The sequence below is a fragment of the Haliaeetus albicilla genome, chromosome 8 (genome assembly GCF_947461875.1).
Source record: "Haliaeetus albicilla chromosome 8, bHalAlb1.1, whole genome shotgun sequence".
NCBI lineage: Eukaryota > Metazoa > Chordata > Aves > Accipitriformes > Accipitridae > Haliaeetus > Haliaeetus albicilla.
The window spans coordinates 33,895,169-33,916,816 of NC_091490.1; the positions used below are offsets into that span (position 1 = coordinate 33,895,169).

Below are 21,648 nucleotides of genomic sequence, written 5' to 3' on the forward strand. Positions count from 1 at the left end.
CCAAAGGAGGCACTTCTGTGCCCAAGATGCTGGTCCTGCAGCCCAACGGGGGCTCGGGGGGCTGCCTTTGGCAGGGTACCCAGAGGGTCAACCCTCTCTGTCTTGGCAGGCAGAGTAGGAGGACAGAGGAGAGCTAATGGTTAGGTCAACATGATTTTTACAGCCGTGATTTTCTGACCACAGACACAGTTTAGAGGTTTTGTGGCTGTTGCCTGGTGTTACTGGAAAGCTGGGCTCTGGCATGCTGCTTCCTCTGCTGTTTGAGGAGCAGCTTGCCCTGCTTTGCTCAAGGGTGTCTAGAGAGGACCTCTTCCCAAGACACTCAGACGATTTGTTGAATTGTCAAACCTGAGTCAATAAGCATGGCTATTGCCTCTGACATCTTCCGTCTCTCCAAATAACTTCCTTTAACTGATATAACTCCCTTAAATGATTTTTTTTTTTTCTTTTTCCCTTGTCTGTGTGCTCACAACCTACTTTCCGGCTTCAGTCTCTGGCCATGACAAATGTGCCTCCTTTCTTCCTTTGCTAGCGAGAAAGCAGCAATCTCCCCCTCTGCCCTACCTAGATGAAAGCTTGCTTTCCACTTCTCACCAGGGGTTAAAGCGTGTTCCAGTTTTATTGGAGCTTGTGGTCAGTTCTCTTCCTCTATGGATGTTTATATTAAAGACTTTCATTACTGGTTCTCCATGCTCTCTCTAGGAGTGCTATTATTTTCCGCCCATAAAATTATTTATGGACTAGTAATAAATATACCCTTTTTCTTTTTTTCTTTTTTTTTTCTTTTTTAATAGAGTTTGCTGATTGGTAACATATTGAGTTAGGAAAGACGGTTTCTTGTTGACAATTTGCCTAGCACACCCGCCTGCCCGGACAGGAATGATGCTGTTCATGCACATGTGTACCCACGTGTGCATGGTGTTTCATGGCCACCAGCTCCCATGGCCATTTTAAAGCTGTTGCACCTGTGTCACCCGGGTTAGAGCCACACCACAAAACTCATCAGGTGGTAGGAATTGCTTCCTACAGCATTTCTCAAGAGGTGGCACCAATGAGCAAGAGAAAGGCTGGGTCATGCTGTAAGTGGGCTAGGGGCGAGAGGTGTGTGTGTGTCTGTGCCACCTCACAAAGCATCTACCATGCACCTTGGGCCTGTCTGCAGATGGGAATCATTATGATTTGCAGATGTCTGGCCATGCTTTGTTCTCAGTTTCTAACACATCCAATGAGGAGAGAAATCAAAATCACTTGTAAGCAAGTCAGGATGTGTAACATGCAGGAAATTAAACAGAAAGGGGGAGAGGGGGGGAGAAAAATTAAGAAGATAGCCTGCTGTGGCCAAGCACATAATATGTATTAAAAAGAAAAAAAGAATTGGGATGTTAGTCAAGTCAGCTGCTGTCAGTCTAACTTGGGTCCAGTGTCCTTCACCTCCAAGCAGATGCACTGCAAGAAGGGAAAGACTAAGCCCTCCACCTAAAGCTGTGCAGTCCAGGGAAAACCTCACCTGACTTCTCCAACCACCTTTTCTGTCCTGAGGAACCATGCTTGGAGGAACAAGCAGCAGGTGGCTGGGTTAAAATCGTCCGGCTCCTTGGGGTTTCCCAGCTGCAGCTCTGTCCTGGGGGGCTCCTCGAAGCAGGCTGTGTGCACTGCTGGCTCTTCATCTTTCTTCTCTTCCTGCTTTTCTTTCCTCCCTTCTTGCTTTCCCATTTCTTTTCCTCTCTCCCCCTACTTTTCTCACCAAGGGAGACAGTGGCACTGTACCAAATAAAAATGTTTGAGCATCCTGGTCTACTTCTTGCAGCCAGGCCAGCCCTGCATGAGAGCAAGCCCTGGCCAAGGGAGCATGTAGGCAGCGGTGGGGAATCGCTTGTGGGGTATTTGCTACCAAGCACCTCCCTGCAGGGTGGGAGCCCTGGGCTGAAGCCCAAGGTTTTCTCCTGCTCCCGTGCATGAGCAATGCCTGGCGTGGCGTGAACCACCCCAAGGCTGGGCTGCCATCACAAATCGGGAAGCTGTCCCCTCCGCTCCTGCAGTCTGCTCCTTGGGCTGTGCCCGGCCAGCTGGGACTTGTCCTCCTCCAAAATACTTCTTCGCCTTGAATTTCTGGGCTCCCTCCACACCAGCATTCAACAAAAACACTCCAGCGGGTGGATCTTGATCAAAACACATCACGGCACTGGGTGGGGGGTACCAGGGTGGGGGAGAAAAACATTTCTATCTTCTTACTTCTGAAGAACATCTGTCCTGCCATGACTGATGCCATGAGTTTCCCGGCTGCCTCCTGTAGCCTTCGGGGCTGTAGACAAGTGGGGAGCTGTCGGCTGTCCTAGCAGGCAGGGCTTCTTCCCACAGATCTTTCCACGTGTTGGCTGACAGACAGTTTGCAGTCACTCCGGGTACTGGGGCTGTTATTTGTTTGGGGTTTTTTTGGTTTTGTTTTTCTTTTTTAATGGAAATATTTCAGTGGCAGGGCTGGTAGCTGTGATCTCAGGCTGCCTCACTTGCCTGGCCAGCACTGTGTGGAGTGGGAGTTGGAGCCTGGTGAAGAGAGGGCAGAAAAGGGGTTATCCAGGTCTCTGTCAGGTGCTGCTCAATTTTAAGAGCAGCAAATGTGAAAGCTGGGAAGATGCCATAAATTTATGGCAAGACGGGACAGTTACACGTGGGAAAGGCTAGGGAAAGGGAGAAGGGGAATTAGGAGGGAAAGGACTGTGTTCCTGCACCCTTTCTTCCCTCCTCTCTCTCTTCCTACCCCTTTGCTGCCCTGTACATCTGCAGTCTCTGACCTCCTAACCCTGCTCCTGCTCTCTCACCATGTTCCCTCTTTCTCTTTCATATATTGGATCAGAAAGGCTGTATTTGGTATGCATGCTTTCAGGGTCTCTCTTGCCCTCCTGCCCAGGTGTGCTTTGAGAGACCTGCAGTGCCCACCTCCCTCCTGGTCTTCCTGGCCTCCGACGGCACCGTCCCAAGCAACCAGCGCAAGCCGAGGGTCACTGTCCAGATGAGCAACATAGATGGGCTGAACCGCTCTTTGGGTGAGCAACCTATGGGCTGTGGCAGGAGTCTGTGCCGTTCCGGTAGGGATGCCAGGAGCTCCCACCATTGCTGCGATCTCTCACTGGATTGGGTGCTGCTGTCCCCTGTGCCTCCTTGCAGCATCTTCTGCTTCCCAGGCTGGTCTGTTGGGATGTGTAAGGGAGCAGAAGAGCTAAATCAAAGCAGAGAAAATAACCCTAGAGCTGAGCTAGTGGCTTTTTTCTTTGTCCCATCTCGCAGGGATGTACGAGCTGTCATGCCAGCACAATCCCCTCGTCATCAACGTGACCCATGACCAGGAGGACGCATCCCACTGGGCTGCTTCGGTGCTGCTCAACTTTTCCTCCCCACTCGTTGGCATCGCAGCCGTGGCCTTGAGGACCTCAGCTCAGGCTGGTTCCTCTGACCCCACCACTTGCCTCCTGCAAAATGAGGAGGGCCATGGCCACCAGCATTACAGGTATGATCTCTGCAGGGCGCTTCCCAAGGGGTACCCAGGGTACCTCTCTCCTCTGGGGCTTTGTGCTTCAGTTCTGGAGTTTTTATTTACTCATTGAGTGTTTCGTGATTATTCTCAGGTGGCTTTTGAGGTATTGTTGGAAAATCTAGTGTATGAGTCTTGATTTGCTTGTCTCGCTTTGGGGGTGGAGGCAGGAAAACAGATTTTGTGCGTGGCCCATGCATCTGCATAAAACTGCATTAAAGGACTGTTCCCTGGTGGGAAAACTAAGCTCGCTCTGGTGAGGAGTTATCACTGGGGGTTGCTGCTGAAGCTGAAATGTTGGCAGCTTTAGTCTGTGCTTTTCAAGCTCGGTCTCCGTCCATTCTAGCCTTCCCCACACTGCTGGAGGTGGGGACAAAGCTCTCCTCCTCCTCCTCCTCCTCCTCCTCCTCCTCCTCCTCCTCCTCCTCCTCTCTGGGCTTGGTTCCCTGTCTATCCCAGGCTCCTTACCAAGTCTCACATTGCCCTGGTTGTAACATGGTGATAACAATAGTAGTAGCAATGGCGCTTTAATTTATTGATGTCCAGTGTTTGCAGGCGTCTGCCTGTCTTCATAAAGCAGCAAACGAGAGGCGGCGTTTGCAGAACAGGCACTGCTCTCCGAGTGGGTTGTGCTGGCAAAAGGATGGGGAAGGACTGTCATCCAAAATAGACTAAATAAACAAGGCAGAAAGAGCGTGCCGAGCAGAGGCGCGGACCCAAGGAGGAACGAAAGGAAGGAGCTTAGCTCTGTCCTAGAGGGGTAGTGGGGCTGACGACAGCCAGACCTGCCAAGTCTGGCTTTGCTTTCGAATCCCAAGCTCCCTGAAGTTACAAGCATGCCGATCCAGGGCTCTGGTTCAGTCACTTACTCAAACCACACCACTGGGAATACTGATTTTTGGGTCCAAGCTTTGCTGGATCTGTGGGGGTGTTAAGAGTGAAGGGCTTTGGCTAGGGTCATCGCATCACTGCTACTGTCATTTTTCTTCTGTTGATGGCCCTGGATGGACGAACATCCCCGATAATGAATGAGTGTGCATGTGTTTGTGTAAAAGCTTGTGGGATCATGGTACAATTGATTTATGTAGAGTTCTGGAAGCCATGAATATCCTGCATGAATATCTTTTTTTTTTCTTTTTTTTTTTTAAGTGCATGTGCGATTTATACAGAAACATAAATCTTAGTGAGTCAGCATATAAATATTATTCTCAGCCTTACATTAAAGGATCAGCGTCCACCTGAAATGCAGTCCGTTTCCTCCTGGTAGCCGTTACAGCTATGTACACTCATGCTTCTAAGACCCCAGCCAACTGATGTGGTTTTTCAATTACATTTTCTCATCCTTTAAAATAATTTTGCACTCATTGCTTGAGAGCTTCCCCTTCTCCCTCAGAAGTGACTGCAAGGAGAAACAGACTGGACACAGCTGAGCTTTGCCTATGGATGGGGAGAAGCTCATATAGGGACAAAAAGATAGGAAAATAGATGGTTTTCTCTTAAAAGTCTTGTTATAGCTGAAGCACAGGCCAGTTCCCATATCGCCAAAGCGCACAGAGCTGCGTGCTTTCCCCTTTGCATGGGCACGGCAAGACCCAGCAGGATCCTTGCATCTTCTCCTCCTCCTCTCGCTGCTGTCCTGCAGGCTCCCCGTGGCCTTGGCTTAGCTGCAGTAGGCTGAATTACAGGTTACACACGTGCCCTTAGCAAACACTAATACTCAGAGTAAATCAGATCCCCTGAGTTTTTGGAGTAGGAAATGCTATTTACAGTATTGCTTTTCTGAACAAAAGGCTTGAATGTTTAGAAGGGGGTTAGGCTACAGCCTCCAGTAGCCTCACTAATAATAAAGGATCTGCCTCTGTTCAGTCAGGAAGCATCCAAGTATCCCTCCTCCTTATTATATTTTTAAAATCTATTTCATCTCCAAAACTAATGTACAGCAGTATTTTTATTTTTAAGGGCTAATAATCCATTTCATATAGGCAGATGAAGCCTGGAGAAAAAAATCCCCTATAAAAAAATCTAGGAATATAAAATCTTAAGAGGTTTAGAGACATTCAACTGTAAAAGATCACAGAAGATCTGTGTTATTCCTCTAAAGAATTAAATGGACCATTCGCAGGCACCCAGCCTCATATACACAGTACGTGCATGTGAGTGCTTTCCTAAAATAACCCAAGAAAGGGACAGTAACAAAAGCAACAAAGAAATGAGGTTTCCTGACTCAGTCTAGAAATGCTTATTGCCAAAATAATAAATACATGACAGCTTGGTATTTCTGTAGCATCTTTCATCTTAAAGGATCTCAAAGTGCTTTGCAGGCTGGGGCAAACAGAAAGATCATGTCTTTGCTGATGAAATGCAGCCATCTCCAGGTCAGGATGCAGCAGGCATTTGATGCTAGAAATGTACATCCTTGTTTTGAAAAAAAGGATTGCCTTCTGGTTTTGGACCTGCTTGAGGCGCTGAAGGTTGGAAGAACACTTGCAGATCAAAGCAGTGTGGTGTCCCTCCCTTGCACCTCGCTACCAGCACCAGGAACCCCTCTCTACTGTCTCTGCCAGCAGCTCAGGGCTCTTCTTTGCTTTCTGTACCCAGTCAGAACCTTACAAGGTCAAGTAGAAATCAGACTTCTAGCGAGTTTCCACCCAGGAAACTCAAACTCTCCAGCTTTCATCCTTTTCTTTGTATTTTAAAACTGAGCCACAGTTCCTCCTGTTTTCCTTGGTACAGGCTATATACTGAACCAGGGGAACATTGTTCATTTCCTCCATTATGTTTATTTTTAGCTTGGTCTATTTTTAGTGTGTTTTATTTTATGTTAGCATATGCTGGGAAATGCCTTGGCGAGTTAACAGGAAAGGTGCTACAAAATGCAGTCTGCATTGTGTTTTTATTTCCTGTGTGAGTGCCCTCCTCTGCTGCCCCAAAAGTGGGGTTAATGCATCAAGGGGAGTCTGGTTTGGATTCTTTTTATATGGAAAGTGGACGTCAGGGAGAGACAATCAGATGGAGGAGGGGGTTGTTTACATATTTTCAATTGCTAAACTTTATTCAGCAAAGAGAAGAGGGCCATTTCCCATGCAGGTTTTATTTGATTTGTTTTCTTTCTTCCAGGTGCCAAATTTATGCAGGGTCAATTTATGAACTGCATCTGTGCTGGTGTGAAAATTTGTGGGGACCCTCGGCAGAGATGCTGGTGTTTCATTTCTTTCCCTCTGGCCTAAGGTGCCCCATGGTCAGGGACCATGCACAAAGTGGATGCACCCTTATGTTGGGATCCCAAGGTCACCCCTGATGGGCTGAGACCTCCTCAGGTCAAGATGTACCTCCGTCCCCACTCTGTCCTCCCAGCCATTGTCTGCTCAGGCTCTGCTTGCACGCGTAGTGCAGCTGGCATTGAGAGTTGTCTGCCAGGATGACAGCATGTATTGCCTGGATGTCTGTTCACTGCCTCTCCTAGGCAAATGCAGTCTCCTGGGTGCAGCATGATGCCCACCAGAGCAGGTTGTGTCTGTACTGCACTGTACTCTCTTCCTTGAGCTGGGGGAAAATACCTCTCAAGAACCAAGCCTAGGATCCTGATCACCACCTTTCCTGGGGCATGGGCTCACCTTAGCCTGACTTTGCCTCTGCCCTTGAGACCTCTCAAGGTGCCTCTCCTCTGGCATCAAAGCCTTTTGGTGTTTCTCTTGGGGGTCCCTGACTGGCTGATGGGCGGTGGTGGCCAAGGCTCTACTGTTGGACTTGATCATTCACTTCAGCTGGTGGCTTCACTGTCTGGCTGGAACATGACAAGGGAAACCCTGGGAGGCGCAGGGACAATTTTCATGGGCTGCCCCATTCTATTTGCTCTCTGCAGCCTGGTCAGCTTCTTGAGTTTAATGCTTTGTATATGGGCTTTTTTTAGGATGCTCAAGGCATCTTCTGCCTTTCCCTGAGACTAGCCAGTCTCACCTAGAAAAAATATCGCCCAACACAAAGTTTTTCACCAATATGAGCTTAAGTCAAACACAACAGCTGAATGGCTTAGAAACAGAGTGCTTGGTGTCACCTCATGGAAAGGGCCACCCAGTCCGATAAATTTGTTCCAAGCGTGGCCAACCTCTGATACATTGAGGGAAGGTGAATTCCCACACAGAGCAGTTGTGTGAGGTGCAAGGTAGGTTTCCCTCCTGACCCCAGCACAGCTCCTGGTGAAATCCTGAAGCTTGATCTTGGTTCCTTATTCTCTTAACAGTATGGACATTACATGAATCACACAAAGCCTTCTGTCCTTCCCATGTCCAGTGAAGAAGGGAACAGGCGCTGGGAGACCCTGAGGTTTGCCTGCAGAGCCCTCGGTGTACTGCTGCAGCCAGCCTGCCCCTGTTCTGCCCTGCCTTCCCTAATGTCATATGCAGGCATTAGCTTTTTTCACAGAAACTGGATTAAACATGTCCTTCAGAAGCCTCTCTTATCTCATGTTACAGGCTGCAGGAGGTGATGAGTCCACCCCCACCCCCCCCCGCTGAGCTATTCTTATATCTAGTAACCCTCTCTGCTGAGAAGTTGCCTCTGATCTCAAGATGAAAGTTGTTGCTTTCGCTCCATTCTCGTCAGAAAGGTCTAAATGCCTCTTGCCAGGAGATGTATTTTCTGTGTATATGTGTCTACAGAGTTATCAGATCCTCTCCCTATCGCCTTTCTGTCATGATAAATATTTTTTCCTCCTTAAATTTTATAGCATAAGTCTTGCAGTCCAGCTATGACTTCTGCTTGCAGCTCCCTTTTGAAATCCCTCTGCTATTTGCACATCTTTCTTGGTGGTGGATGCGGATCAGAAGTGAATTCCTTTGGACAAGATAGAAGGTGGCAGAAATGAGGTACGGTGTGTTGCTGCGGGGATTGGATATGGATAAAGGTGGTGTTTGGGACAGCTGAATATGCACCCTTGAGGAATACTGGCAGATAAATCCTACCTGTGTGCTGGCCTCACGATGGGCAGGTGGACCATATACCTTCAGGAAGGAGTCAGGCCAACTCCTCTCAGGAGTGATGAAGGTACAGTCCATCCTGCCTCAGGCTGGGAAGCTGACTAGTCCAAACTTGACATCCTATTCAGCCTCACTTTCTGTGCTTCTATAAGTCTGTTTTGGTGTAGCAAACAACAAAAAACCCATGGAAAGGAACTGCCTGGAAATATATTAAGATTGATCTGCTCTTGCTTCTTTTTCTTCCTTTGCCACTATGGCTATGGAAGGGCCAACAGGTCGTTTGACATCTTACTGGTGCCTTTTCTCTATCTGTGATGTAGATGACAGTGGATGACTCACCGGGATGTTATTTTTTGCCAAGTTTCTTTGGGAGTCACGTACAGAAGCAAACTTCTTTTCTTGGGATGGCAGCCTCAATGAAGATCGTAATCAAGAAGCATCACCACCGTTGGGTCTGTACACGTAGCCTGCTCCCACACGGATGGCTGCCATCAGATGTACTGGAAAAGTGAGACCTTTCCCCTTCACGAGAAACATGCCTGAAGGGAGAAATTCCCAAGTATTTCCAAAACACCTTTTCTCATTTCCTAGCTATTCTCTTTTGTTAGACCACATTGCCGTAAACATCTTTTATTTCACTGATGTTCACTGCTACAATCCAGACTCCACCAGAGTACATGCAGTGACTACTTTTAACTTCAGGAGATTTGGCTGAAGTCTTTACCTTTCCATCAACATCTCCTATAACCCCATCTCCCCAAAAATTTGCACCATGAGATGAACAACTTGTAATAATTTTCCCCTGTTAGAGTTGGAGCTTGATGATAAGGGCTGTTTTAGAAGCAATCTTTGGTTGAAAGCTTGGGTAGATACTACAGCAATTTATGGATGATTTATTATACTTTAGGCAGCTGCACTGTATTTGGCTTGGCTTAGCTTGACTTGAGTAAATCCATCAGTATTTTCTGGGTTCCATGAAATAATTGCTGTAAAATGCAAAATTTCAGCTTTTCAGAATTTGGGGGTTGTCACAACAAAATGATGTCTCCCTACCAGCATTGCCACCACTGACTCAATGTGCTCCATTGTTGGCAGTAGCCTCCTGCTTTTATTCTAGAAAGATGAAGGGTCCCAAAAGAGAAGTTTTGCTCTAGTTTATAGAATTGGTCCCATTTCAGAACAAAGCTCTTATCATTCCAGAGCAGTTAAGGCCATTGCTAGGCAGAATTTCACAGATTTCCAGATCTGAAACTTTCTTTCATGTATGAGTTATGGGACTTGGTGAGCCCAGAAAATCATGCAGGCTGGTGCTGACGTGGAATAAGTTAGGAGAAAAACCTTAGTATTTTGTAAAAATGTTGTTGACAAATCATTAGTTTGAGCTTCAAAAGATGCTGGGATAAAAATGGAATTTTTTTTTGATGTTTCATGCTGGAAAAAAAAAATAAAAATATTGGCTCGTCCCACATCTTATACAGCCTGAATCAGAAATGGGCAAAAGTCAGGAGTTTGCAGCTGCGATACAGGAATTTCATTTATCATCAAAAGGAGAAAGAGCTCCTTCATGCTGAGATCAGAACTGGGCTAACTGCACCATTTCCTCGTCCAGCCTTTGTTAGGGTGTTCCAGAGGCTGGGAGCAGTGATTTATTCCATCGCTTTACCCGAATCCTAGTAAGGCATGTGGATCATGATGGGGCCAGGCCCCATGGCTTTTTGCCCTTTTTTTTTTTTTTTTTTTTTTTTGGCCTGCACTTGTACACCATCACGCTCAAGGGTGTCCTGGCCCAGAGTACTGCAGTAGTAGTCATGATGATGCTGATAATGGTAAAGAAAGCAATCAAGGTGAAGTTTGTAGGTAGAGATGAGAGATATATATATATATTTTAAGCTTACTGATATATTTGCGAAAATCAGATAGCTTTCAGTGACATGAGACCCTCTTCAGGTCTGGAATAGCAGCACTGGACTTCAAAGCTACATGTAGGATGAGAACAGCTTCTCAGAACTTGGGTCGATAGGTCTCAGATCATTTCCAACACAAAACCTAGTGGGTATTTGTGGGATAGAGGTGTGCTGTTAGTCACAGAGAAAACAGTGATAAGTTAGTCATCTTCAGGGGCAAAGAGAAAGCTAATTATTTCTAAAATATATCTATATGCACATAAAGAATGTGTGTATGAGTATATACGTATGGTGTATATAAAAAGAAAGATTTTGATATTATGACCTATAATTGTCAGTCCCTTATGTGTAACTAATCTCTCTAACATTTTGCATATACAATAATACAGTAAGAATCTTGGTGATCTCTCGATCTACTTTATACCAGCACTGCTGCTTATGTTTCTGAACTGGTGGAAAACCAAAATGTTCTCAGTAGCACTGAAAAGGACCAGTGCTTCATTACTTGTTATTAAATAACAACATTGTCCCGACTGCCGAGGCTGTCCTGGACAATGTGCCATTGCTCCAGCAGAACTGCTCCAGCCAAGCACTTGGCCTGGCTGGATGTGTCCGGAGGGTGCCACCACCACCCCTCAACCCAGGGCTGCGCTGAGCTCTGTCACTCAACACAACATCACGAGCAGATGGAGTTAGGCATCTTGGTGTCACAGCGTGGCCGCACAGCTGCCCTGTAGCCTACAGGTGCTTGGTGAACCCACCACTCCTCTCCCAGACCCGCTTCCCAACGTGTGCTCTATGATTTGGCTACATAACCTCCACGTGCCCGGCGGCACACGGGAGTAAGGACTTGCAGTGGTGTGTTGCTATAGCACCAAGCACCACGGTAGGGAGGGATGCTGTGCACCAGCTGCATCTCCCTGCATGCCTGTGGCTGGTGAGGAGGGGGCTGGGATGCAAGAGCAAGGATGGAAAGAAGAGAAGCTCAGCCCCTTTTGCACATGCGTGTGCAGAGACACGCACACGAGGAGGTTTAGGACAGCAGCTCCGTCATGGGGAGGTGGAGTTGGGGATGGGAGCGCGCGTGCGCGCGTGTGTGTGTGTGTGTGCACTGGGGGCACAGGCAGGGAGCAAAGCAACTGCCCGGAGAAGGTGACTGCGGGAGGGAAGGGGAGAGGGCTACAATTGGTACCAGATGCCCTCAGAAGCTAATGACCTGACAAACGCTGTGCTCATAAAACAAATTCTTTAAAAAGGAAGCAAATGGAAATATAAGCTAGTGAAAGAATTTGCAGCAGCTGCCCTGAAACCATTTCTCACTTCATAAACAGGTCTGCATTGAAAAAACAGCCCCTTTCTTCTTGTTCTCCTTTGTGGTCCCCTCCGGTGCCCACCGGCTCTTTCAGGGCTGCGGCCTGCAGGTTTCCACCGTGTCTTTGGCTCAGTGGACTTGTCCAGAGTCAACAGCACATTGCGTTCCCTTAAAGTCCTTGTCGGCACCAATTTTTTTTTTTTTTTTTTAAGAAGAGCAAAGGCTGCCTCTGCCTCCCCTGGGTGAAACACAGTGCACAAAAACTGTCAGCAGCCCTGTGTGAAGCAGGGAGCAAAGGGGAGGCATTCGGGTGCAGCTTCCCTCCCTTCTCTCCCCAGTTATCACCTGAAGCTGCAGCACCTCTGCTTCAGGAGGGCTGATGTCAGGTTTTGCGCCTATATCACTTGGTAAAAGATAAAGCCTGACTGCCAGATAACCAGGGCATTTCCTCTGGGAGCTGTTGTGTCAACCCCATGTCTTGGCCTCATTCCACCCCAGGCAATTAATCTAGTGGCTGCATTTCACTGATGGTGACCATAGCCCTCTGGCTGGCACTTCTCTTCACTATGGGATTATTTGTGATGCTTAATTAATCAGTACCTAATGACTGGTCCTTGGTGGGAAGCTGCCAAGGGACAGGTGACACATTGCAAGCTTTCCTGGGACCTCTTGTAACTTGAGATGATGCACAGGGGAGGGTAATTCCTCCTTTGAGCTGTGTCTCACCTTGGTGGCCACAGCTGAGTCTGTAGAGCTGGACAGGTGCATGTTGAGATGGTCTTGATTCCAAAGAGCCTGGCATCAACATGCACAGGCTTGAAATGCTGCGTGAGCCTATGGGAAGAGCAGAGGTGATGAAGACCACCAAAGCAGAGTGGGAAGGTGACAAGAGTGGGGTAGAGGAGACACCTGCAGCATGTCCAGCTTCTCCCTTCCACCACAGGCTGTGATGTAGCTGTATGGACATGAAGCTCGGGCACCTCTGCTGTGAGGTTGTGAGGGGCACTGCACGTAGTTTGAAGAACATCTTATGGATGGTACCCTAATATCTGCAGAGGTTTATTCTCCAGCTAAAACTTTCCTTGCAGTTGGAGAATCTTCCGTGGATTCTCTGATGTCTAATACAGGGTTTGGCATACCTGTTGTCCTTCTATCAGCAGAGGCTTTAAAAAAGTTTTTTCTTCCTGACCATCTGTTGCTGCGAATCTTGTCTTATTCTGCACTAAGGCTGACTGAAATCAAGATGTGGATTCAAAAGTTAGCAGGAAGGAGAAACACCCAGTGTTACTGTCTGGGCTTTGTTGCCTTTGGAAAGCACAGATCTCTTGCTGTCCACTCTTGGTCCCCAAACACTAGTGTCCAAGACACAGGCGTGAGCAGAGTATGTACAGGAGGACACATGTGAGTGGCTGCAATCATGCGTGAGTCTAATGGTGTGCTCCCTATGACACTGCAGAGTGCAGTTTCAGGAGATCCGTTGCCACAAGTTCTCTGGTGTCCAGTATGATTTTGGGCATGTTGGAGATGAGAAATTGTCATGTGGTAGAGACCAGCTTGCTGCCGGAGAAGCTGCAGCCCTTTCAGGAAGGTGCTACAATGATTGCTGTTTGTAGCTTTACTCCTTGTGCGTTCAGGAGTGCTGCTTGATAGGACCATCTGATATCAACTTTCCTACTTTGGCCATGGAAGAGTTGTGGCTCTGCTGGATATGCTGTCTGCCTGCCCTCTCCCTGTCACCTCCCTCCTCTCGCTCTCTTGGTCCATGTACACCAAGCACCAAGGGGCCCTTTGGTGCCAGACTGTGTGCAGGCTCTGTGCAATGCATCCTGCGTGCTCTGAGGCAGAGGAGCTGGAGTTAGCCCCACCAGACAGCATGGATTTTGGAAGGAGTGTTGTTGGGCTGTGCCTCCTTTCATCAGCTTGGAAGGACACAATGGTCTGTGGGAGGATGTGGGCTGGGGTTGGGCTGAGGTCCAGCCAAGGCAGAGCTGGGAAAAAGTACCCTCCTGGCATCGTTGTCAGAAGACTTAAAGCCTGGAAGAAGCTGGGGCTGAGGGGTAGGTGTGCATCTCTGTAAGCATCTGTGACCTGCTGAGCAGACCACACGGGTGCCATCTGGAGAGAGCCCATCCTTGCTGAAGAAGTCCTGGGAGCCCACTGGTTGATCCCTTCCCTCTTCTCCTCCATAGCTGCATCCACGGTGCCTGTGCAGGATTGGGAAGCTGCATGCAGCCGCTGCTTGCTCACGCTGCCACCCTCAACTGTACCTCTGATGGCCCAAGGCACATGGCATGCACTGTTGCCTGCGAAAAGGGCTTCGTCCTCCGCTCCAGCAATGGGAAGAGCCTGGGCTCCACGCAGGTGAGTGGACCTCAGGGTGGCAGTGACCTCACAGCCTGTTGGACCAAGTGCTAGTTAAGAAAGATTTAACCACCCTGAGGTGGTTGGAGTGACTCTAGGACACCTTGTTCCTCCAGCCCTGACCTCCTCGCTGCTTTTCCAACAAACTCCAGCCCAGTGGAGGCTCTAGCGCTGGACCTCCATGCTGGTGGCTGTTGGTCCTGCTCTGGAGATCCCTCTCCTTCCCTTGCTGCGCTCCTTCTAGCTCTCCTAGCCCAGTGCTGCCTGCAGACCATGGCTCTGCCAGGCTAAAAGTCACTGCAGGGGATGTCGCAAGCCGGGGTGACGCACTCCTGCAGAGGGAGAGGTAGACGTTTCTGTTCTCTAGATGGGCATTGCTGGGAGGATTAAACATCCCTGGGATGTTTTCTCTCTTAAAGCTGAAGTTAGTGGCTCGGGGAAAAATGAAGTCATTGCAGACTGACTATATTTAGAGGCAGCCGACAGCACGGAGAACTTTTCTTCCTTTGTGTTGCATTGCAGTAACGCTGCCCACATCAGCGGGGCAGCGCAGAGGTCACTATGAAAGAGTTTGTCCCGCTTTTCAGAGAACTGGCGGATGCCTTATAAAAGCCATAAGCCAGCACGGCTCTTAGCGTTTGACGGAGGAGACCTGGGACTGATGTAACCTTGGGAGATGAGCTGTCCTGGGTCTGGGCAGTGACCTTGGCAGGGTCGTGGGCACCGTGTGTCCCATCCTTAGGCTGTTCCTGGAGGGGGAACAGGAGTCTCCGGGGCTGAGCTGGTCCCCGCACCAGCCCGAGTGAGAGTGTGAACTCGCACGGGGTGGACACCGATGGAGGTGAGTCAGGCCATGTCAGCAGGGTGGACCTTTCCTCTCCTCAGAGAGTTGCAAGTGTTTGTGATGCCTGGCAGGCAGGTTTCCCATGCTGCAGCCACCAGTGTTTGCCGAAGGAGAGGTGGGTGCTGGAAAGCCTAATGGGGCAGCTGGTGATGCACCGCTCAGCCCCTCGTCACCAGGGAGGTTATTAATTACACAGCCTCACGGCTTTGTGGGCCAAGGCATGCCCAGGGAAAACAAAATGTTCCCGTTCTCTGAAATGAAACCGCGTAAAATAAATCTGCCTGGGGTGACAGTTTTCCTGCGTTTGGCAGCGAGATGGGAAACTTCTGGATAGAGCTTCACCATGTGGCTGTCACAGCAGATGGCAGCTTGCAAGTGCCCTGCCCTGAGCCCTCCAGTGATGTTACTGGTTTGGCTGTGGGACCCAATATTCTCTCCACCTGGTTGAGCTACACCATGATCCTGCTGCACACCCAAGAGTATCAGACTCAAATTTAGTGATGTCCTTCAGAGCCATCATGTCCAGGTTCAATCAAAATGTGTTGGCTGGGGGGACAGGTCACACATTTGACTGCATGAGCAGCGTGGTTGTACTCAGCTGGTGAAGGGACATCAGGAACAGCTGAAAGACACCTCTTTGGTCTGCTGCCCCTGCCTGAGGACTACTAGGCTGGGGTTAGCAGTCTGGGAGTGGAAATCACAGAATAGTTTGGGTTGGAAGGGACCTTTAAAAGATCACCTAGTCCACCCCCCCTGCCATGGCTAGAGACACCTTTCAGTAGACCAGGTTGCTCATGGCACACCATCGCCCACCAACTCTCTTTTGATGAAGTCTGTGGCACATATTGATCATGTTTAGTGGTGGGACCACTGGGGGTTAGGTTCTCATGCAGTCCCCTAGCTGTGTAAGAGGGTCTGTGTAATTAGGATTTGTAAATGAGGTTGTATGAACCTCTGATTTCAGTAGGGTCTGTGGGCTGAGGCATGAGAGAATTTAGGGAAAAACAATCAAGAGGAGAGCTGCCTGTCAACAGCTGAGGTAAGACTTGATCTTGTAGGGGAGAAAACTGCAGCGCACAGAGCTGGGAATAACTTGTAGTTCAGGAAGTTGTAGTGTATCTTGAAAGTATTTTCCTTTTTCCCTTAATGTGCTCCGGCACCACTCAGACAGTGTGCACATAGTTAGCGTTTTCTGGAGGTAAGCAGGTACAGACCAAGAATTAGAAGGCCTCTTGTGCAGGTGGCTTGCATGTTACCCCAAGGGCCGTTCACTGCTTTCACACCCCAAACGTCACCTCGTGAACAAGTAAGAGCTTTGTGACTCGGTGTCCAGAGTGGGGAGAAAGGGCATATTGGGGAGGAAAAATGGGGGAAAGCTCTCCTTGTCCTGAAACTTGGGTCAGCTTTTTCTGCTGTGGTGGCAAACCAGTAGATTAAAGCTCAGGTCTGATGGAGCCTTGCTTTCTCCACAGCAGGAGGTAGTGCTGATGTGCAGCTCAGGATGGTGGGACAGATCTGTGACTTGTGACCCTGTTGACTGCAGTGTCCCTGACCAGTCCCATGTGTACTACGCCGAGTTCTCCTGCCCCAAGGGGACCACCTACCTGCAGAGATGCTCCTTCTCCTGCATCCACCCAGCTAAGCTTCAAGGTACAGTCTGGAGCGCTGAGAAATTTAACCACCCTTTCTGGTGCTACCTTTCCATGTCTGTCCCAAGCTCTTCAAACAGAGCATTGCTACTTTGAATTTCCCAATTATCCTGGCTTCTGCGAGCCACGTGGGCTCTTGAGAGACTTCCCGAAATGCTGGGCATCCATGCCCCTTGAGCAGACACCACAGAGTGGGGATAATTCCCTCTGACTCCCATCCCCTGCCTGGCAGCCTGTATCCATCCACTTCAGGGTGTAGGGATGTCTTCTTCTGATAGCTGGTGAGGTCTGGCAGCCTCCAGTGTTCTGGGGACGAGTGAGGCAAGAAGTGTGCAGGCAGCCGGTGCGGACAGACACAGAGGACTTCAGAGAGCCAAAAGTGGCTCGGTGCCTGGTGGCTGTGGGAAAGCCTGTGGTTCAGGAGGCCTGGGGCTGTATAAAGCCATAGAGACTGATGCCCACAGCTGGGGAGCAGTCTGGGAGATGTTCACCACCCAGACACACAGCAGTCCCCCAGACATGCCAAAGCCTGGCTTTCATTCTGCCGACTCCATCAATAGCCGCAGGAATGTTTTCAAGCCAAGTCAGAGAAAAGAGAGCTACTGTTCCTGTCTATGCAAAGCTGAGCTGGATGGGATTTGGGGGGTAATTGCCTTGACAGCTTCAAGCATTGGGACTTTATGTGAGTTTCCACTAGCGCCTTTGCTCTGAACAATCACATACAACAAATCATTTTAATGGGTGCCCTATTTTACAGAGACATTTATAGCTGAAACGTATGAAAATAATTTACTTTTTTTTTTTTTTTAAGTTAAATCTAAGGACCAAAAACTGCAGGGAATTAAGGTCTCATTTCATGACGGGGCGATGCCGGCAGATCCCCAGTGTGAGCTGATCAAAGGGTAATACACGAACAACGACTCGACAGCCCAAATTCTGCACGAACCAATGCCCGTTGCCTTGGGTGGGTCAGCTGAGGGCAGGGCTTTAATCTGATCTATCACTCACAGCCGCCTCTTGTTCCCGCTGAAGTCGACGGGAGGTTTGCCATGGGCTCCCTCGGTTGGAAGGCATCCCCTCAGTGGAGCGCCCTGGGTGACTTCCAGCGGCTGACACGATGGCTGGTGGTGCTTGGCCAAGGCTGCCGAGCCATGTGGGTAAACTCTTAGAGGTCCAGCTGACTCGGCTGAGCTGTCGAGGCAGGGACGTGCTTGATGCTTGTTCTTCCTGAAGGCTCGCATCCTTACGGCCAAGCTCTCAAGGCTAATAAATACTAAGAATAGGTAAGGAAAAGATGACATGGCTGTGTGGCGCTTGGAGGCGGGGGATGACCATTGGCAACACCGGCCCGCCGGGAACGCAAGCACTGAGCGGAGGCATGGTCTTGCCCCTGGTCCAAGAGCAGTTGTAGGCAGAGCAGTGATCCCAAAAAAAGAAAGCGATGCTTAAAGAGAGCATGGAGCAGTCTGGCTGCACTGGAAACCTGCTAATCCAAACCTCTCAGTAGGAAGAGTGCTATTCACTCCAGTCCAGCTTTTTTTTCTTGCTTAGCAGTTCCCAGTGAACCATCCATCATCCACACCATGTGGGTGATAGAGTCCTGGACTCTTACCACAGGCACCCAGAGCTGTGCAGTTTTGGCCACCCATTAGCTGGGTCTACAAAACGCCCTTTTCTCTAGAGAGACAATAAAGAGTTGGGCTGTAATACTCAACGCAAACCTTTAGTAATGGGTGGGTTGAATTCCCAGTCACACCCGTTAAGGCTCCCACCCCTGTCCTCCTGCTACTTCCCATCTTGCGCTGCACATGTAGCACAGGGTATGACAGCTTGTAAGGGTAGGTGAGGACAAGCTGCAAAAAGTGCCTGGGGAGAATGAAGATGGGCTGAACTAAATATGACAGATAGGTGTCATACACAAAAGCCCTCAGCCCACTGAAGGCTATCTTGAGGCTTCACTAGAGAGAGGAAGTTTAAGGGAAAGTTTTGGGGAGATTTGTGGAACCAAGATCCCTTCTCCATCCCCTAGAAGTTTTTTCTTCCCTGCTTCTGTCTGCATTCAAGGAGTTTCTGCCCCAGCCTGACCAGGCATGCAATGGAGTCCATGGTTTTCATATTTGTTGCCTCCCTTGGCATCAGTATCCACTCTAACAAGAGGACTTTTGCTGGTTGCTCTGAGCTTCCCTCAGCAGGACTCAATCCCCAAGTCAGCTGTAACCCCAATACCGTGCTTCTTTTTTTGGGGTCAGGAACAAACCAGTGGCTGACCTGCCTGGAGGACGGTCTCTGGTCACTCCCCGAAGCCTACTGCAAGCTGGAGTGCGACGCGCCTCCAGCGGTGGCCAACGCCAAGCTCCTGGTCCCGCAGTGCCTGCAGGGGAACCACGATGTGGGCTCCGTCTGTCGCTACAAGTGCAAGCCTGGATACTATGTGGCCGAGAACACAGTGGGCAAGCCTAAGAAGTAAGTCTGTGGTGGGTCTCTTATCACCGTTTCCTTCCTCCTGTTCTCTCAACATGAGCAAGGAGGAGAGGTGATGGTATGCTGGCAGTCTTGAAGAGTTGATTTGAAAAGTATAAGGCAGAGCAGTTTGCTCTGGTCATGCAGATTTCTTGAAATACAAGAGGCATTCCCCTGGTTTAGGTGAAAGCAGGTGGGAACAAGATGTAAACTGTTGTTGCACACACGTGTATGTTAAGTGCCTTAACCTAAAGCATGTGAATTTTCCCATGCATCTCAACACAGTTGTCACTTGGTGAAAATTAAGCATGTACAGAAGTGTTCATGGAGGTAATTAGATGTAATAAGATGCTGGAAGATTCCTGGAGCTGCTGTCTTTCCGAAAAGTGATGAAACATAGATCAAGGCATTGGGAGTTGTAAGAATGAATGACTGCCTTTTGTCAGGGTTAACATCTTCCCCCCTGCACATCTTGGCTAAATTTAATCTCAAGCATTCGCATTTCAATTGGAGAAGGTTTTTCCCAGTGCTTCGGGGAAAAATTCCTGGTGATTCACTAGCCCTGTGCTCAGCCAATATCGTGACACTGGGGGGTAAAGCAGCATTTTGTCTACGATGCCTCCAGCTGAAGTCCCCATTGAGTACGGTCACTAAAGATTCCCTGGCACTAGCCAGGTCCTCCCAAGAGTCTTGACGCTAGCCCAAATCAGGTAATTATGTGCTAATTTTTTAATGCCCCCTTCCAGTTTTAATTGGATGCAGACTTCATCTCTACTTTGCTCTGGGGTAGGGTGGTTGTGCACTGGGAAGCAGTTGCCAAATTTCTTGCCTCGTAATGAAGGAAGTGGTTTCTGTAAACAGCTTTTCACAGTGTTAGGAGCATTTCTTGGGCCAAGGGGAGCTGAGCAAATTATGATTATGGCTACGATCACATGGACTGCTTTGCAAACTGCAGAGCAGCTTGCGTGCCTGTGGCATTTCAGGGACTGGACGTGCAATCAGATCAACTCAGCTTGCAAAGTTAGGCCATCTCAGTAATGCTGCAGCAGCTGCTGGTAAAAAGGATGGCCTCTGGGAGTTCCTGAGGCTCCTCTGATGTGTGTGTAACTTCCCCATGGGTCTGAACAGCCTGTGAGACAAGTCAAGGAAAACCATGCAAAGTGGTTTACATTTTCATAGCAATGCACATTGACATAGCATTTTCACATTTGGTATTATCATTACTGCTAATTCATCTGACATCTTTGATGGCAGAGTATAATCCTGTTACAGTAAGCAAAAAAACATTAATAGAAACAGAAAATTCATTGCTTTCTTATCATGCAGATTAACTGCTATGCGAGTGGCCTGATTCAAAGCAAAAGCCTTCCCTTGGAAGTGTAAATGTCGGTGTACCATCTCATCTGGAGCTCTGCATATACACTCAGCATGAGTATAAACCCCTTGGCACATGTAGCGAGTAGCAGCTACTAGCCAGTAAGTGGGCCAGTCAATTGCTGGATTGCTGGAAATCTTTCTGGTATTTCAGCCCTGGCAGGCGGAGGATGGGAGCTGCTGGAGTGAGAGGTTGCTTTCTTTGTTCAGGCCAGTTTTGGAGAAGTGAGTTGTTGAAGGTGAGGCGAGCTCTGGAAGGGGCTGGTGCTCGTGGGGTGCAGGTTCCTGATGTGCTGGAGTGCAGGGTCTCAGCTGATGATTTGGACATCAGATTTTGGGGTCTTCTGAAGTCTTTCGGGGTTCAGGAAACTGTTCTTGAGCTATTGCCTCCCTGTTGTCCATCAACACAGCAAGCAGCAGCCTTGCTAAAGGATTTTCTGCTGTACAGGTGTGGATGGGCATGAAAAAGCAAGACTATGTTACTATATATTAGACAAAAGTCAGGCATGATTTACGGCTGACACTGAGGACTCCTCATGCCAGCTAACTAGCTCAACCTTGGAAATATAGTCAGGCTCCCTTTGAAATTTTCTTCTAGCTCGAGCGATCATGCCTTTTTAGAGGGGGATGTTGGAGGGAGGGTAACCCCTAGCTGCCCTCGCCAACAGCTATGTGGCTCCAACTGTTCTCCAGGGAAGGCATAGAGGCATCTTTGGGTGTCTGTGGGTTCCCAAGGGATCAGCTCGCTCTGCTACTATGTGAAAGACACACTCAACGTCTCACAGCACTGTTATAAGAAGCTTGGTCACTTCCTTCAAGGGCTGCTTGTAGGCACCTTCCTTCAGGGATGGCTTTGGATCCCCTGTGGACAGGGACAGTTAAGCTGTAATGTGAGCGAGCAGGAGTTCAACCCAGCCGGGGCTCAGCATCACCTCCTGACTAGCTGCTTTTTTGATCAGCCTTCTGCAGTGCCTTTCCCTCTCATGCACCTCGTTAAACATCACAGCTGCTACAGCTGAACTGAGGACCCAAGCTCTGGGGCTTTGCTCTGTGAGGTAGGGCTACAGTGCCCACCTTATGCAGGCCTGAGCCATGGCTGGGATCCAGCTGTCTCCATCCAAGCTGAGATGCTCTTGGACACAGATGTTCATGTGAATCCCTCACTTCTGTTTCATTAAGTGAATTTTACTGTAGGGGCAGTAAGGATGCTTAGAAGGCTCCTGCAATCTTAGTTGAAAT

At 48.9% G+C, this 21,648-nt stretch overlaps 1 protein-coding gene across 2 annotated transcripts in view; it reads left to right on the plus strand.

Annotated features, from left to right (window-relative positions):
• PAPPA2 (pappalysin 2) overlaps positions 1–21,648 on the plus strand; it is a 94,851-nt gene that overhangs the window by 46,851 nt on the left and 26,352 nt on the right. Inside the window, exons 12-16 of one of the 2 annotated variants that reach the window (XM_069789652.1) lie at positions 2,909–3,044; positions 3,286–3,505; positions 13,911–14,082; positions 16,399–16,576; positions 18,825–19,038. In XM_069789652.1, the coding sequence (XP_069645753.1) occupies positions 2,909–3,044; positions 3,286–3,505; positions 13,911–14,082; positions 16,399–16,576; positions 18,825–19,038 (920 nt within the window). The remainder of the gene's footprint in view (positions 1–2,908; positions 3,045–3,285; positions 3,506–13,910; positions 14,083–16,398; positions 16,577–18,824; positions 19,039–21,648) is intronic. The other variant, XM_069789653.1, reaches the window with a different exon arrangement.